The sequence below is a fragment of the Lactuca saligna genome, chromosome 6, assembly GCF_052625555.1.
Source record: "Lactuca saligna cultivar CGN05327 chromosome 6, ASM5262555v1, whole genome shotgun sequence".
In the NCBI taxonomy this organism is placed as follows: domain Eukaryota; kingdom Viridiplantae; phylum Streptophyta; class Magnoliopsida; order Asterales; family Asteraceae; genus Lactuca; species Lactuca saligna.
In genome coordinates, this window is record NC_136422.1 from 17,299,352 (window position 1) to 17,319,561 (window position 20,210).

The 20,210-nt window shown below is 35.2% G+C and overlaps 1 protein-coding gene across 1 annotated transcript; it reads left to right on the top strand.

The window, feature by feature from the left end:
- Nucleotides 1-18,839: 18,839 nt before the first annotated feature.
- LOC145001094 (nuclear transcription factor Y subunit B-5-like) lies at nt 18,840-19,319 on the top strand. Its single transcript, XM_078960430.1, has one exon. The coding sequence runs from the start codon at nt 18,875-18,877 to the stop codon at nt 19,292-19,294; it is 420 nt and encodes a 139-aa protein (XP_078816556.1). The 5' UTR covers nt 18,840-18,874; the 3' UTR covers nt 19,295-19,319.
- Nucleotides 19,320-20,210: the final 891 nt, after the last annotated feature.

Below are 20,210 nucleotides of genomic sequence, written 5' to 3' on the forward strand. Positions count from 1 at the left end.
GTTCAAGTCTTCACTTGACACCTAGCACCTTATCCAACACTTATGTACAATCCACTCACTACAGGTGAGTTCATACCCATTAATCAACCTTTTAAATGTTTTTAAATGCTTTTATGGGGGAATACAAGTTAAATCATACTAGTTATTATATCAATCACATGTGATTAATAACTAACATACAAATGGATTTTCTATACTTTAAACTGTTTTGTCAACAAAACTACTTGAAAATGATTATCAAATACTTTTAGATGTTAAACTCTTTATAAAACTTAGTTTTGGTTTCCAAATCTTTATTTTCAATTCTTTAAACTCTTGCATTGTCAAATCATGTACAATACATATATAATTATATAAGTAAGGTTTGAAGGACTTAGGACTAATAATACACTCTACTTGATGTTCCTTGTTTGGTTGTGGACTTAGAGTACCCTATTTTTTGTCCGAGTGTCGTTTAATCCTTAGTTATATATCATGTGTATATGTATAGACATAAAAGCTTGCTATCTTATTTCAGTACACTCAGATATACACACAACATTACTATTAAACTATAATAGGTATAGTTTAGAGATATAGTACTTACTATTTCTAGTACAATGAAACATACAAATAATCAGTTCATACATGAGTCAATACACAATATAAACAATACATACACTACACTATACAACTGAGCATACTATAATGAGAGTCAGAGAGAACATACTACTCACTAGACAAAGAGAACATACACTAGTACACACTATTCATACACACTATATATACTATACTAAAGAACTTACTATGATGAGAATCAAGGGAGTCATACACTACGCTAATACATACACTACATACACTATAACATAAATGTGAGGCACTACTTCGGGGCATGGCATCTATGTCATGGCTCGTCTTGTATCCAGAGTCTCTTGGAGGGAGAGCGTGAATTTGTGTATAGATCTATATTGGATTGACCGTCCTACACCATGTTGCTAGCTACAGTGGGACCTGCAGGTCTTCGAGTGATGAATTTCATAACATTTCGATGTCTACGAGCGTCGTGTTTCACTAGGTCGATCAAGTATGGTTACAATTACATCACATTATACCTTAATTAAAAATTAGCTTAAGGTAGTTAGTACAATAGTAGTTATAATATTGTTATACTACAGTACTTCATTATTTTCCCTTTACATTTACTTTTTGATCTCCTCACAATAAAGAGTATTGTGAAAACTATATTTTCACTAATGATAGTCACGTTTGGGAAAAATACGCACTTTTACAAAGAACAAACATACAATACACTTGATTCCTTCGTAGAAGGTAGCTTTTAATGGAAAATAGAGGATTTTCTATGAGATACAAACGATTACTACAAACATTTTACATACTTTTACACTCAAACACTTACAAACATTTCATACAAATTATGACACTAAATACTTATGAACTCACCAGCTTTAATGCTGATAAACTCTTTCAAAATAACTTGTATTCTCAGGTCATCAGTAGACAGGTACCGAGGCCAGCTTTTGAGAAGATGGAGCACATATAAGACTCATCTTTTATTTTGATTCATATTTTGGTGTCTTATAAACCACAGAACACACTTCTATTAAAATTATAATATTTAATTCAATGGATGATGTTGTTTACTTGTTTACTATTATTATGTGTTGTGATACTATACATGACGTCCTCTGCCCTAGAACATTTCCACCGTTCTTGGTTTTGGGGTGTGATAGATTGGTATCATAGCATTGTTTATAATGAATATAGTATATCAACCTGTAAAAGATATACAAACTATAAACACAATGGGATTAAAATACTCTGAGCAAGAGTTTATACTTTTAAATAATAAAATATTTAACTAAGTATACATGCCTACATTCATACTAAAATCAGTGTCATAATGACAAAAACAAAAGTATTATGATTGTTGAATATCACAAGTAAGCTCGTGGATGTATGGTCAGACCTGGGAGTGGCATAGCCTAATCAACTATGTTGGTCCGAGGAGTGATTAGCATATGCTCGAGAATGGTTGTGATATGGCAACAAGTCTAAAAACTTACCAACACTACTACATTGAAAACACTAGAACAGAACATAAGTCTAAAATACTATAGGAGTATTTTGTGTTAGTATAATTTCTTATTTGAGAACTAAAGGTCTCTATCAAGTAGGTAAATAGTTGTTAAGTGGATACGCTAAGGCTATATGAAATTTAAGTGATATAGACTTAGAATCTATGATCTTTTCTTTACTTCCTGTTCCTTGTTTGGTTGTGGATTTGGAGTTAGGGTCACTTATTTGAAGGTCTATCCTTTTTTGATTTCATATAACATGTATACACTATACAAGTATTGAAATAAATGGTAAAGATCATCTTATAATTATCTTAAGTAGTACGCCTATTTATATAAGATTCTTATGCCACTTTTTTCGCGTAGATATCATGGCTGGATTCCATCATCATGGCGACCTGTACTTTCCACACCACGGCAATGTTGGATGGCTTGAAGAAGAGCCCGAAGATGAGCATCCAATCCCTTTGGATGATCACCATGCTGAAGGCTTCTCAGATGGTTCTGACTCCGAGCCTGAAGTCAACAACCTACCCCAAGTAGGTCAAGCCCCAAATAACAACCCCCGACCAGCGTTTCAGGGCTCCACACCCTTGTAGGCAACAAACTTGAATCGTTGGAGCGACGAACATGGTCAACCCTTACCCTACAACGAGGAATGAATCTTTTACAACATAATCGATGGTGGCTCGGCTGATCGAGTCCTACCCATCATGGTCCATAGGATTGCTCGGAATGTCGAACAAGGTCGGGCAGCCATCGACTGGGTCATGGAAATTGATGCCAATTCTGGTGTCCACACGGTCCACATTCGCCATCTCGAAGAGGCTATGGAAAGGACCAGGAGGACCAATGAAACTTTGCAGCAACAACTAGCTGCCTCCCAAGCTGAAGTCATAGAACTTCGAGTTCACCAGAGGGCTCATGAGTGACACTTTCAAGAAGTGGTTCGTCAACTGGAAGATCTGAGGGTTCGCCCGAGGAATTCCCATCACCGTTAGAAGATGTCTATCACATCTTTTCTTTTGATTAAGGAATAGCCTTTCTTATCTGTGCTCTGTGAATCACTTGTCTGTAAAATATTCCTATCTTTCAGTACACTATCTAGTCTACTAAGCTGTCAAACATTTTCCCTCATATGGTTTGATGTAAGACCTACTACTAGGTCATTTTTCCCAAACTTATTTACATTAGTAATACCAGTAATATTGATAGTTATCTAATCTGTTGGACTATGGAGATTTAGCCCATGGAACACTCTCACTATAGTTACAATTGACATTAACTATCCCATTCATCTTTATAAACTTATAGTTGAAGGATGCCTCCTTGCAAATCAACAAGGCGTAATCCTCCACCTCCACCACCACCTCCTTCAGTAATCGATACGGCAGATCTGAATGTTGCAGTAGCTGCGACAGTGGCAACTGCCATGGCTCAGTATCACTCCATTGGTGCCAGTGGAGGTGGAACGTCGGTTCATTCTACTCAAGGTGAAATCCTTATGCGCTCGAGAGAGTGCTCCTACAAGGACTTCACTAACTTCAAGCCAAAGTCCTTCAAGGGGACTGGTGGAGTACTTTCCCTCTTGCAATGGTTCGAGAAGACAGAGTCGATCTTCGAGATTTACTCCTGCCCTGCCGCGAGCAAAGTTAAATTTTTTGTGTGCACTTTTGAAGAGAAATCCCTGACAAGGTGGAATGGCCATGTCAAGTCACTAACTCTCATAGTGGCAAATGACATGGGATGGGAAACTCTGAAAGACCTCATGATTGAGGAGTACTGCCCGAGGGGTGAAATCCAGAAGTTGGAACATGAGTTGTGGAGCCTAACCATGAAGGGCTCCAACATAGTCGCTTATACTGCCAGATTCAGCGAATTGGTGGCCCTTTGTCCCAACATGGTTCCCACTGAGGGAAGGAAAATCGAAAGGTACATCTGGGGGCTGGTGCCTCCGTATCATGGAAATGTCTTATCTTCAAACCCTGCTACCTTCGACAGTGCTAAACGATTGGCACATCGGCTCATCGAACATGGAGTCTAATCCCCGTCATCGACAACAACCCTAGCCATCTCAGAACCCTCTAAAACCGCTGACCTCAAGCGGAAGCTCTGGGATGAAAAGAAGAAACAAAAAGCAGCAGCTTGTGGCAGTTCATGTCACGATAGCACCTGCCACTACTGCTCCGGTGTAGCAGTACTCTGGAAACTTGCCTAAGTGTAACAAATGCAGTTTCCACCACAATGGACCCTGCCGGGAATTGCAGTGCTCCAACTACAACAAGAAGGGACACACTGTCCGCTCCTGCAGATCCTAGCAAGGACAATCAACCAGGTCCCTGGTGCTGGTGTGACTCAGTCATGCTATGGATCTGGCAAAGTGGGCCACTACAAAAGGGACTGCCCCAAAGCAAGAAATGCTGGTGGAGCGGTAAGAGTTCTGGCAATAGGCCACGGGGAACCAATTGTTGACCCTACGGTGGTGACTGGTATTTTCTTCTTGAAAACTCTTATACATGCATACTATTTGATAGTGGGGCAGAGAGAAGTTTCGTAAACCATAAATTTGCATGATTATTTAAACAACAACCATGCGCACTTAAAGAACCATTCACTATAGAAATGGCTATTGGTAAAACTAAGAGCACTAGTAGTATATACATAGGATGTACTCTAACTCTAGATAACCATTCATTTCCAATCGACCTCATGTTGGTCTCAATTAAAAGCTTCGACGTCATCATCAGCATGGATTAGTTGAGTTTTCATCGCTCCGACATCATGTGCTACGAGAAAGCAGTCCATCTAAACCTTCCGTCTAACAAAACTCTTATTATCTATGGCGAAAAACATGGCACGAGTCTTTGTATCATCTCAATTATTCAAGCATAGAAGTACTTACGTAAGGAATATCATGCATTCCTTGCTCAGATAGTTGATACGAGCCTAGAAACGAAAGAACTAAAGAACATCCCGGTAGTGAGCGACTTTCCCGACATCTTTCCAGAAGACCTACCAGGATTACCTCCGCAACGACAAGTCGAGTTCAGAATCAACTTAGTCCTAGGAGCTACCCTAGTAGCCAAATCGCCCTACCAATTAGCACCAACTGAGATGCAGGAACTATCGAGTCAGCTTAATGAACTACTCAGCAAGGGCTTTATTAGACCAAGCTTCTCACCCTGGGGAGCACCGGTCTTGTTTGTTAAGAAGAAAGACGGATCATCCCGTATGTGTATCGACTACAGAGAACTCAACAAACTTATGGTCAAAATCGTTACCCTCTGCCTCGCATAGAAGATCTATTTAACCAACTGCAAGGGGCGAGTTACTTTTCCAAGATTGATCTAAGATCCAGATATCACCACTTACGAGTGCTAGAGGAGGATGTTCCGAAGACAGCCTTTCGAACTCATTACGGACACTACGAGTTCATGGTGATGCCATTTGGATTGACCAATTCGCTTGCAGTATTCATGGACTTAATGAATAGAGTATGTCGTCCTTACTTGGATCAGTTCGTCATCGTCTTCATTGACGACATACTGATCTACTCTCGAAGTAAGGAGGAGCATAGCGATCATCTGTGAAAAGTTCTAGGAACCTTACAATCAGAGACACTCTATGTGAATTTCTCGAAATGTGAATTTTGGATCCGAAAAGTCAAATTCTTAGGACACGTGGTTAGCAAAGAAGGATTCCACGTGGATCCATCCAAAATTAAATCCATTGAGAGCTGGTCAGCACCAAAGATGCCTACAGAAATTCATCAATTTCTAGGCCTCGCTGGCTACTACCGCAGATTCGCACAGAACTTCTCTCGGATTGTGAAACCTCTTACTACACTGACCCAGAAAGGTGTGGCCTTTGACTAGGAAGAGAAACAAGAAAAAGCGTTTCAAACGCTGAAACGAGCCTTATGCACCGCACCGATACTCTCCTTCCTAGAAGGGATAGAAGACTTTTTTGTATACTGCGATGCATCCAACCAGAGGCTCGGCTGTGTTCTGATGCAACGAGGTACGGTCATCTCCTATGCCTCGAGACAGCTGAAGACACATGAAGTCAACTACACTACACACAATCTTGAGCTGGGAGCAGTTGTGTTCTGCCCTGAAGATCTGGAGACACTGTATGTATGGTACGAAAAGCACTATCTTTATAGACCACAAGAGTTTATAACACATATTCAATCAGAATGAGCTCAAAATGAGACAACGTTGGTGGGTCGAGCTACTCAATGACTACGAATGTGAAATTCGTTATCATCCGGGTAAAGCCAACGTAGTAGCAGATGCCCTAACTCGAAAAGAATACTCTGGTCAAAGGGTCAAATCTCTGACTATGACTATCCATTCACACTTGTCCACACAAATAAAGGAGGCTCAACTTGAAGCCTTGAAACCTGAAAACATGGCGGGTGAATCCCTTAGAGGAATGGATAAGAACTTAGAAGTCAAGGGTGGCGGAGCCTAATATCTCATGGACCAAATCTGGACACCGAAACACGGTGGCTTTAGAGACTTGTTCATGATCGAAGCGCACAATAGTCGATATTCCGTTCACCCAGGTTCAGATAAGATGTATATGGATCTTAAAAAGTTATACTGGTGGCCTAACATGAAAGCAGAGATTGCTACCTTCGTTAGTAAATGCCTTACTTGTGAAAAGGTCAAGGTCGAATACCAGAAACCCTCCGGTTTACTACAGCAACCAGAGATACCAGAATGGAAGTGTTAGTGGATCACCATGGATTTCATAACCAAGTTGCCCAAGACAACGGGTGGACTTGATACCATTTGGGTCATCGTCGATAGATTGACCAAGTCTACACACTTCCCGCCTATCAAAGAAACTGACAAGATGGAGAAGCTTGAGAGAACACACATTAGGGAAATCGTATGACTGCATGGAGTTCCTATATCCATTATCTCCGATAGAGATAGTAGGTTCACTTCGAGGTTCTGGCAGTCACTACAAAGTTCCCTAGGAACAAGGCTGGACATGAGTACAGCCTACCACCCTCAGACCAACTAACAATGTGAGAGAACCATCCAAACACTGGAAGATATGTTGAGAGCCTGTGTGATCGACTTTGGGAAGGCATGGGATACTCATTTACCCCTTGTCGAATTTTCCTATAATAACAGTTATCACACGAGTATCAAGGTTGCTCCATTTGAAGCCCTCTATAGCCGGAAGTGCAGATCCCCTCTGTGTTGGGTTGAGGTGGATGGCACCCATTTAGCTAAAGGATGAGTTACTAACAGTACTCTCACAGGTCCGGAAATCATTCGGGAAACGACAGAGAAGTCGTTCAGATTAGTGAATGATTGAAAGCCTATAGAGACCAATAGAAAAGCTACACAGACAAACGAAGGAAACCTTTGGAATTCCAGGTGGGAGACCGCGTTCTTTTGAAATTCTCACCCTGGAAAGGCTCGATACGCTTCGGAAAGCGTGGGAAGCTCAATCCATGATACATAGAGTCTTTCGAGATTCTCGCTAGAATCGACCCTGTAGCTTACAAACTCAATCTACCCCGCGAACTCAGTAACATACATTCTACATTCCACGTCTCGAACTTGAAAAAGTGTCTGTCTGACGAGACTTTTGTAATCCCACTCGACAAGATCGAGATCAACGAGAGCCTCAACTTCGTGGAAGAACTTGTAGAGATCATGGACCGTGAGGTCAAGCAGACGAAGCAAAGTCACATCCCAATAGTGAAGGTTCGTTGAACGCCATGCGAGGACCGGAATTCACATGGGAGCGCGAGGATCAAATGAAATTGAAATATCCTCATCTATTCGCTTAGTTATTTGTAACTACTTTATTTGATTAAACTCTAACCTCGGTACGAAATTCCCTCTAACGGGGGGATGATGTGACAACCAGAAATTTTCATTTGTACAAACCCTACAGTCAAGCACTTCAAATAAAAGTCAAATACTTTTCTGCTAATTTTTAGCCGATTTAAAGTCCGTTTGATTGTTTTTAATAATTATTCTTCAAACGAATGAATAAAAGGAAGTATTTTCTAGGATATCGGTGTAACAATAAATCAATCAACACCTTGGTTAGGTGTTCACGGCCAAACAAATGGGGTTTGGGCCATGAACTCCCTTAGGGCCGCAAACTCATGCTTAAGGCATGAGTTTACTCTCCATTCTCTCATTCTTTAACTTTCATATTCAATAACTTCCATTTTCTCTCTCAAGTATCATCACACTCTTCTTCCAATCTTCCAAAAATATAAGTGTTTCTTCACTTGATTTGTTGTTATAACTTTTCGTCTAGTTGTTATACACCATTTCATCCATGAATTCTTCATTTTTACTTAGATCTTCAAGTGTTCTTCAAAACACCAAGAACACACACTAGTGTTCTTGGACCTTAAACACCCAAGCAAGCTTCTATATTGTAAGTACACTTGCCCTAGCTTATTATATACTTGAATGAACTTGTTTAGACCTTAGAATCATCAAGAAAACATGATCAAAAGGGATTTTATGGCCAAGGAACCTCATTGGGATGTAAACTCTATCTAAGTGGGCATTTTTGACCTAGTCCCTTCCTAAGCCTTGGATACAAGTCCAGATCACTTCCTTGAGGAGTATAGGATCCTAAACAAGCAAAAGAATCAAGCACACATGATTTTACGGCTGTAAACTCATGGGGATTGGACCATGGTCTACAAACTCTAAAAGGTGGTGCAAATTGTGCCACTATTACTTCCTAAGGCTTGGACTTGATCACATGCTACTTAACCTTGACTTATAATACCTTAAAACACAAAATGGTACAAATTACCATGAGTTTACGGCCATAAACTCATGGGGTAAATGACTATAGGCCGTAAACTCCTTAAGGAGTGGTCCTTGGGCCATAAACTCAAATGTAATGCCATACAACCTTTAGATGCAACCCTTTGGTACCTATAGCACTTGAATCAAAGTGTTTTCCATGTCCTAGGGTGTTTATACTTACTTAATTAGTGTTATAATCACTAATTAGATGAATACATATGTCTTTATATGTCAATAGGATCATTGTGTGTGTTCAAGTCTTCATTTGACACCTAGCACCTTGTCCAACACTTCCATACAATCCACCCACTACAGGTGAGTTCATACCCCTAATCAACCTTTTAAATGTTTTTAAATGGTTTTATGGGGGGAATACAAGTTAAATCATACTAGTTATCATATCAATCACATGTGATTAATAACTAGCATACAAATGGATTTTCTATACTTTAAACTGTTTGGTCAACAAAACTACTTGAAAATGATTATCAAATACTTTTACATGTTAAACTCTTTATAAAACTTAGTTGTAGTTTCAAAATCTTTATTTTCAATTCTTTAAACTCTTATATTGTCAAATCATTTCCAATACATATATAATTATATAAGTAAGGTTTGAAGGACTTAGGACTAATAATACACTCTATTTTATGCTCCTTGTTTGGTTGTTGACTTGGAGTACCCTATTGTTTGTCCGAGTGTCATTTGATCCTTAGTTATATATCATGTGTATATGTATAGACATAAAAGCTTGTTATCTTATTTCAGTACACTCAGATATACACACAACATTCCTAGTAAACTATAATAGGTATAGTTTAGAGGTATACTACTTACTATTTCGAGTACAATGAAACATACAAAGAGTCAGTTCATACATGAGTCAATACACACTATAAACAATACATACACTACACTATACAACTGAACATACTATAATGAGAGTCAGAGAGATCATACTACTCACTAGATAGAGAGAACATACACTAAGACACATTATTCATACACACTATATATACTATACTAGAGAACTTACTATGATGAGAATCAAGGGAGTCATACACTACGCTAATACATACACTACATACACACTATAACATAAATGTGAGGCACTACTTCGGGGTATGGAATCTCTGTCATGACTCGTCTTGTATCCAAAGTCTCCTGGAAGGAGAGCGTGAATTCATTAATAAATCTATACTGGACTGGCCGTCCTACACCTTGCTGCTAGCTACTGTGGGACCTGTAGGTATTCGGGTGATGAATGTCATAACATTTCGACGTCTACGAGCATCGTGTTTCACTAGGTCGATCAATTATGGTTACAATTCCATCACATTATACCTTAATTAAAAATTGGCATAAGGTAGTTAGTACAATAGTAGTTATAATGTTGTTATACTACAGTACTTCATTATTTTCCCTTTACATTTACTTTTTGATCTCCTCACAATAAAGAGTATTGTAAAAACTATATTTTCACTAATGATAGTCACGTTTGGGAAAAATACCCACTTTTACAAAGAACAAACATACAATACACTTGATGCCTTGGTAGAAGGCAACTTTTAATGGAAAATATAGGATTTTCTAAGAGATACAAACGATTACTACAAACATTTTACATACTTTTACACTCAAACACTTACAAACATTTTCATACAAATTATGACACTAAATACTTATGAACTCACCAGCTTTAATGCTGATAAACTCTTTCAAAATAACTTGTATTCTCAGGTCATCAGTAGACAGGTACCGAGGCCAGCTTTTGAGAAGATGGAGCACATACAAGACTCATCTTTTATTTTGATTCATATTTTGGTGTCTTATAAACCACAGAACACACTTGTATTAAAATTATATTATTTAATACAATGGATGATGTTTTTTACTTGTTTACTATTATTATGTGTTGTGATACTATACATGACGTCCTCTGCCCAAGAACGTTTCTGCCGTTCTTGGTTTTGGGGTGTGACACAAATCATTCGAGACATTTACAATGATCTTCATGACTTGAGATTTCAGAACCGATACACAACATTGGTAACCAAAATCCTAATAAACATTCCGTAAGCAAGTAAGGTTCATAATGTAAACATTCTGCAAGAGACTTCTAATGCACGATTAATACTCCTAACAACCTTTTAATGACCACATGATCCGAACTAGCTGGTCATTGAGTCTCCTTACTCCCAACAATGCATAAACACCCAAACATGTCAATAAGACTAACGATCTGAGACCTAAGAGTCTTGTTTCAGATTCAAAGGTTTTAACCCAAATAAGAACCATGTCAATAATTCGAACCAAGTGTTCTCATGCTACCTTACTTTGTTGACATACCTTCTCATGGCCATACTTGATGAACTACCATAATATACACCCCGAGGGGAGACATATAACCAACCCTAGATCTATGGTAATCCTTCTTCCTCACAACCTTAACCAAAAGAATGAAGCACTAGAAGATATAACAAAATGAAGAACCTCAACCATTAATAGAAATATCCTCATGAACGACCGATACAAGGTCCCAAACCTGAACAACTAAACATGCCCCAACATCTGAGCTTCCAATTACCAAGGACATCTACCAAACTCGAGCTTGCTATGAACAATAATTCCACAACCAACAATTAAGGGTACCCATACCCAGAGACCAAAATGTACAATGTACAAATTTTAACGATAGGTTGACACATCCATTGAACTTCAATCGATAAAGCTTGAAACTTTTGAAGAACCTCAGGTATTGATGATAAATGAAATGAGCAACAATCGAGAATGTATTGACAACCAATCCAATAAACCAATACACTACCATACAAAACCCATATGGAACTAAACATATCCAACTCTAAAGCTGATTTACCGATCAATAACTAACCAGATAAGACTATAAATAACAATCTATACAAAGATCTGACAAATCCCTCAACAATCGATACCCAACCTAAGCGACCCAAACACCTGTTGATTTATTCATCAGCATCCCAAAAAGAACCACTGGCTACAACGAGCTCCTTAACCAACAGCTTCCTACCGTGAAGATAAGTCATGCATTCTTGAGCATATACATCTGATAGCAACTTGCTCTGCACCCCTGATTTGAGAAAAATTTGAACCAAATCTCTCATAACGAAATCACAGATCCTTATAACCCATTCTCCCGAACCAAAACTCTAACAGATCGATGATCCTCGAAGCATAATACCCGGTTCTCCCCCACTTAGCATTTGAACTACCACTAGCTGGCATTGCAAACATACCAAAACTCAAATTTGCTCAACCAGATACATAGATTGATGATCTTCCAGATAAAGACCAAGAAAACTCAAAGAGATTTTGAATCTCAGATGGAGAACTAAAAAACTTTCCAATCATAACCGCCTCTAACATTAAGAATCCTTTGTAGATACACTAGCAATAATTCTTGACCATAGCATTGGTTCTTTATCTAGAAACTAATACACATATCGCCTATAATTCCCAAACAAACAATTCATAGTGATTATTATTCATAAATACAAGAAGCATCATTCTCTTAGTCAGGGTACAATAGAGGCAACAAAAGTTTTCGTTCCCGATTTACTTCCCTGATCACCTGAGACCATCAAATAGCACCTGACATGCCTATTTTTAAAGAAAGCAGACCATTGATCTCATCTCAAGGCAACCATACCACAAGAATCCTCTTGTTTATTCCCACATTATCATACTTTCCGCCATAAGCCGCAAACATCTAGCCCCACGTTGGGTCTACATCCCAATTCTGAAACTCGCATGTCTGCTCTTTCTTTCCTCTGAACATTAAAAGTTAGAAGAACATAACCCCTGTCGCAGGTAGTGACATCCAAATTCATCTTCCAACCGTTTAGCCTCCGACTACAATCCTCGAGTTGATCATCACAATCGCTTCTTTCTCGAGTCTCGCAACTCAACTAGAACTACCTTGAGCAAGGCCCTTGAGACCTCAAAATCAAGTACCTCGCCTAGCTCTGCATCGTTCAAACCCAAACTGAGATGACCACTAAGGCCCAAGCAATCACTGAACGCATCCTTAGCCAAAACAACCATAACTGGTAAACTAAGTAAGATGGGAACAAAATCTACCCTTAATCAGCTCCTTAGAATCCCCAAAATTTTCCTCGATTCGAGTATAGATCCTGTGTTTTTAGTAGTACAGGCCCAATAATACATACCACACCTATTTGTACTTTCCTCAAGAATCATTACGGATCCTTTAAGTAACTACTCATGTCCATTACTGTCCGATCCAATCACATATACCCACTCTCAAACGAATATACACCTTTAGACATCATACCAATTCCTCTAAGGCGCTTCTTAGGATATCTTGGGATTCCTACCTCGCCCTGCCATCAGCTGTTGAAGAACACCTACTAATATCAACTAACTACTTCATGAATACAATTACATGCAACAAAACTTAAGTAATATTGCGAATAAAAGACCCAACCCTACAACGGTTATACTCAAACGAGAGCTACGCAATAAGGCCAAATCAATCATTCTAGAAATATTTAACATTTACAACATGTAACATAACATATTCATTTAATAGTTAGCCCACATCAATATGGGTTCCCATAAGGCACAAAGCAAATAGCATTCAGGCAGTAAAATTCTATAGGCCACAAAGCATAAAAAGACATCCTCTAACTAACTTGCTTCTACGATGCTAGGAACTTCTACGAACATTGTTGATCTTCCTAGATTCTCCTTCTAGATATCTCTTCCAAGAATTTTCACACAAGCACATTCTAACATTCTTCCCAGGCATTCCTAGGGTTCCCTTCACACACTCTCCGTCATCAGCTACAAAGACACTCCCTCTAATACCTTCTAACTACCTCAAAAATATGATTACATGCTACACACACTAGATAATTCTTCGACTGCAAGGTCTCACACTACAATGGTTGGACTCAAACAAGAGTTGTGCAATAGAGTTCAACCTAACCTTCTAAAATTATCTAATCCCTGCTACATGTAACCTAACGTATTTTCTTAGTAGTTAGCCAATATTATTAGAGTTCCCTAAAAGCACAAAAAAAAAGCAACATTCAAGCATCGAGTAATCTAAACCAGTGCCTCAATTAATCAGGCCATTATATCCAACAATCTGAAATCCATACTAGCATGCAGTTCCAAAAGCTCAATCAACAGGCATATAAAGGCATCTCTCCTAGAATTCCATTATGCAAATCCTAAGTGGATCGTTATCCCTAATCTAGCATAGAATTCTTATATACTCATACCAAAACAATAAGCATAACACATGTATGGGCATTTTAGGAAATACTTACTTGAGTTTGGCTGATTGCATGCATCACACCCCTTTTTCTTAAAAAAACCTTTTTAGAAAATGCATTTTTTTAAAAGATTTTATTAACTCTTCAGTTTGAGTTCAGACACACCCAAGAGTCTGCCCAAATCCCTCAAACCAAGGCTCTGATACCAACTTGTAACGTCCCAAAAATACTGAGTAAAATTTTCATTTTAATTAACTCAAAACCATTCATTCATTATTCCAAAAGACAATCAAAGTAAAAGTATTCTCAAAACATCATAGTAAAATCATAAACAATCATGACAGAATAATCACCAAGGGATGCAGTACGATCAAGCTGGTCCTTTTTTTTGAAACCAGAAGTACCTAAAACATTTTAAACATAAAACGTAAGCAGAAAGTTTAGTGAGTTCCCCGAAATACCCCATACTAAACATACATAACAACTCGAAACTAAAGTGGGTCTATTCACCCCTGAGTGTAAGAGTCGAAGTATGTTGTAAGGTGTCAAATGTTATTTTATATTCGATGGTGATGTAATGTTATTACAAAGGCATAGTTATCTCGAAGCTGTAATGTTTTAGTCCTTTGTATTTTTATTACGCTTTCTATTGTTCCTATAAATAAGGAATGATACATAAGATAGATAGAACTTTTGAAGAACTCTTCTGTCTGTAAACTCTTTGTATCTTGAAAGCATAATAGAGCTGCAACCAAATTATATTTACTCTGTGTGTTCTAGATTCATTTCAGTTCTTATCTCGTTTCATTACTTGATTAAATAGCTTCTACAATTGGTATCAGAGAAAGAATCATACTGCAATGATTTGATTTTCATCCTGTATCGATCGTATTTTGAGTCTCGTTTTGGATTCAAAAGTTTCCGCACTTTTGATACTGAAAATCATCTTTGATATTCAGTTGTGATTCAATTATGCAACTAGTTTGTTTAATCAAGTGTTCTGTTTGCTTTTTCTTAACAATTCATTCATTAATTCTCAAATTTCATAAGCTTTTCTGAAAATTCATCCGTACATCAATGGCATGTTTCAATATGAACACGATGACGTCTTTTTCTCATTTGTTAGGATCTTCAACCGAATTGTAATTTGGTTGGATCGGATTGGATTTAAATTTAGTTTAAAATATTTAAATTTATGCTTTAAAAACATAAATAAATTTGAATTCACTTAATTTGTTCGAATCGAAACCGGTCCATCTAAACAAACACCTCTAAATATATATATATATATATATATAAACATAAAACACCTGGCCATAATGTTGTTTTTTAAACAATTTTAAAAAAAAAATATTGGTAGATCGAATATGAAAAAAAAATATTAACTAAATGTTCACAAAACATAAATTTGGTTCTTATAATTTAAATATGTAACGATCACAAGGTGCATTGAGTGGAAAAGTGATCAGCTATACATGGTTCAAATTTTTTTAGGATCCAATTTATTATTATTATTAATTTAAAAATAAAAAAACTTTTAACAACGATAATAAATCTTTCTGTCTCTTTCATCCTAGACATTTGAGGATATTAAATTTTCATAACTAGCCCTGATAACGATCAAATACTATATTAATTATCAAATTTTCTATATAAAGAGAAAATTCTTTTCAAATATAGCTCCCGTTTGCATTATAATTATTCATTTCTAATTATTCTACATTAGTTTTTAAAAAATATAATTCGTTATTTGTTATTAAGTTTTCTGACGCCTATATTTGATATTTGATATTGCTAGTTTATCATTAATTTACCATCTACATATAAAAGAGTGTAGTTTCTAATTATCCACTTATATTTTTTTTTATCATTAATTTAACATGTATTTAAAGTTATTGCCAACATTTAATTGAATTTAACGCACTAAAATAAAATTTAAAATTTCACCGGAAATAGAAAGAGTATATTCTATTATTAGTGTGTTTAGAATTTAGAATATAATCCGTAGTTGCTTACGTCCCCGTGTATGCCTCCAAAGTATAAGTCAATGTCACAACTCACAAGACGTTATATGGGTTGATAAGGAGAATTGAATGCTTAAATCATTACCATTAGCCAATGAAAACTATTAAATATGCAACAGAGTATTAATCGGATTCCAACGACCAAGGAGGTAACACACACAAATATATATATATATATATATATATATATATATATATATATATATATATATATATATATATATATATATATATATATAGAGAGAGAGAGAGAGAGAGAGAGACACAGAGAGAGAGAGAGGAAAGGGTTATATATATATGGAAAATAAAAAAAACAAAAAAAAAACCTAAAAATCATAAAACTACATAAAAAAATAATTATAGATCACAAATTTTTCTTTTTACTTTATATTCTTAAAAATCGCAGGCTTTTAGTAAATTCACTGAAAAAATTAAAATTTTGATTTTTTATTTTTTATTTTTTTGAATTTTTTCAAAAAAAAAATTTACGGACTTTATATAAAAATGTGCGGTTTCAAATAATATAAAGTCAAAAAAAAAAACTTGTAATCTCTAAATATTTTTTTATATATTTTTATAATTTTTAGGGTTTTTTGTTTTTTCATATATATATATATATATATATATATATATATATATATATATATATATATATATATATATATATATATATATATATATATAGAGAGAGAGAGAGAGAGAGAGAAAGAAAAAAAAGAGAGAGAGGGGTAGGTAGGTTCCGTTGAAATTAAAAATAAAATAAAGATCTTAAAATTCAACATTAGTCATATATTTCACATCTGTCACTCTAGCCCTCCCACGTACCCGTACGGAAAGGTCTGTTATAATGATAAATAATTATATAGCGCCGCATTTCGCTTTCTCCTCCGCCACCATCCCACCACCGCAACCACCACCACCACCACCACCACTACCCCACCATTGACACCAGCTAACCCCAAAAGTGTCATCTCCGTCACATATACCAATGTCACCTCTTCCGCAGTAATTGTCATAATCATTTATGATTACTCAGTCTGTGAACAAACATATATGTATAATCATTTATGATTAGGTATATACATATAAACATACATAATCATATATGATTATACATATCTATCATACAGTTATTTATAATTAAGCATATCCTACTGATGTCGGTACGCTGGAGCGTTAGAGCGGCAAATAAAAAATATGTTACTGGGGTTGAATCTCAAGATCTCTATATTTTTTAATCTCAAGTGAACCGATATATATATATATATATATATATATATATATATATATATATATATATATATATATATATATATTAAGTTTAATAGTAAACCATTTGTTAACCACGCTATATATTCCTTTCAACCTACAAAACATAATCTTTTTTAATAAAAAAAACTTAAAATATATAAAGTCATAATTTTTTATCTTTTTTCCAATGATATAAAATTTGATAAAAAAAATTCTTTTTTTTTATCAAATTCATAGTGTGAATCTATACAGATTCACAATGTCAACTTGAATTTACACGGTGAATGCGAAAAATATATTAACACTCACAATGCAAGTAATGGATTTAATTATTTTTAGTTTTTTTATATAAAGAATAAGCTATGAAACTTAAAAATATATATTTTGTTCTTTGTAGAACCATTTATAATATATATCTATTGAACTTATATATATATATATATATATATATATATATATATATATATATATATATATATATATATATATATATATATAAAAGATCATGTTAATTTTATGAGATATAGTGACTCGATCTTAACTACTCATCTTTGACTCAAAAAAATCTAAAATGAAAAGTAAAATAAATAATCTAAAAAAACTTTTTTTCATTATTATTCTCCTCATTTTATTTATCGAAAAAAATAAAAAATATAAATAATTACCATTTTTTAAATATACATTAAATATTCTAATAGAATATTGTACTGTAAATAATCAAGTGTAATTTTTAGAACGTTAGAATATTATAATATTCTACTAGAATTGTTAGATATGTTAATATGTTCTAATATTCAATTAAAATTGTTAGAATTGATAGAATATCTATATTATATTAGAATTGTTTGAATATTTATAATCTAATATTCTAATAGAATTTGTCAATATTCTAAAAATTTTGTTGTAATTTTATTTTAAAATATTATATTAGAATTTTTCAAAAAAAACAGTAAATTATTATTATTATTATTATTTGGAAAATATAAATAACGAAAATAATATGTAATTTTTTTTTTTTGAAAATTTTCAATTATTTTACATTTTTAAAATATTTTTTTTATTTACAAAATTAATTACTACGATTGCATCTCTATATCTCGTAAAATATAGTGGTTTCTATTATCTATGACAATGAATTTTATATATATATATATATATATATATATATATATATATATATATATATATATATATATATATATATATATATAATTCATTGTCATAGATAATAGATAATTAGTTACTTGCTGTGACCTGGACTTTTTGGAGAGTACATTACAACCATCAGATTTATAAAAGCTTGATCCAACAGCTGTGAAGTAGTGCTGGCATGCAAACCAACTTGCCCTAATATATACACATTTGCATCGGACTCGGTGGTTGACCATACATTGCATTTCTATGTCAATACGTCTTTGACAGCATCAAATTTGATGGATGATTCCACGAATAACTTCTCTGCCGGCGACGACGACACTGCAAATCAGCAAGAAAGGCTACTTCCGATTGCCAACGTCGGCCGGATCATGAAGCAGATACTCCCAAAAAATGCAAAGGTCTCCAAAGAGGCCAAGGAGACTATTCAAGAGTGTGCTTCTGAGTTCATTAGCTTCGTCACTGGCGAGGCCTCCGAGAAATGCAAAAAGGAACGCCGGAAGACGGTAAATGGTGATGATGTGTGCTGGGCTATTGGCACACTAGGTTTTGATGAATATGCTCCACCATTGAAGAGGTATTTAGATAGATATAGAGAGGTTGAAGGCGATCGGTCGTCTACTCCACAGAGGAACGAAGACGATGGTGGACCATCTTCTTCTGCAGCTGAGTTTAATCCGAATCTGAAGCCATTTTAGTCATCAAACCACCTCCAACACCCCCCCCCCCCCCCCCCCTTTTTTTTTATTTTATTTTATTTTAATTCTACTTGTTGATTCAGATTGAGTTTTGATTCGACCAGATAGATTAATTAAAAGTTAGTCTTTGTTTTCGTCAAGTATTTTATAAAAGGATTCATCTATAATACCGGATAATGGATAAATAGAACATGATTTTGTATAGTTTTCCAAAATTGATCACAAAATTTTACATTTTTTTTCTGGTTATGGTACCTTAACTTGCTTGATATCAGGCGAGACGTGCAGTAGCCGTCAGGGCCATGTCAATGGGTGAGACATCATACACAATGACCTAGAGTACGTCCTTAAAAGTTTTAGGGACCTCATTTTTATATACAGTTTTATGTTAATATATATAAAAAATGATATATCATGTGTAGCTTAGCAAGAAAAATAAAAGAAAATAGAGTTAAAACAAAATAAATAATAAAGACTAAGGGATGTATGATTCTTTTGGAATAATCATCACATTCACCTTCTGAGACTATAGATCAAGAGACTATATGAATCAATACACTAACAAAAAAATTAATTCATAATAAATCGCTTCTAGTTTTTATGTTGCCTTTTGAATTTCTGTTTTTTTGTTTTTTGATTTCAACATTTCCTAATACATCGATTATGATAATCTGATTTCATGAATCATTCATAAAAATCAATCTTTTATGAGTGTTAATCTGATGCTAGGAAACCTCACCAATTTTTATTTTTGATTTTCGATTTGTTTTAATCTGATTTTTCATTCGTGTTAATAACTTAATATAATTTATGATTTACATAATTTCTTATTCACGTAAATTATAAGATTTTGTTATTGTTTTTTAGTTCTTTTATGCTAGTTTTATGATAAAAAGTTAATTTATGTTATTTTTTT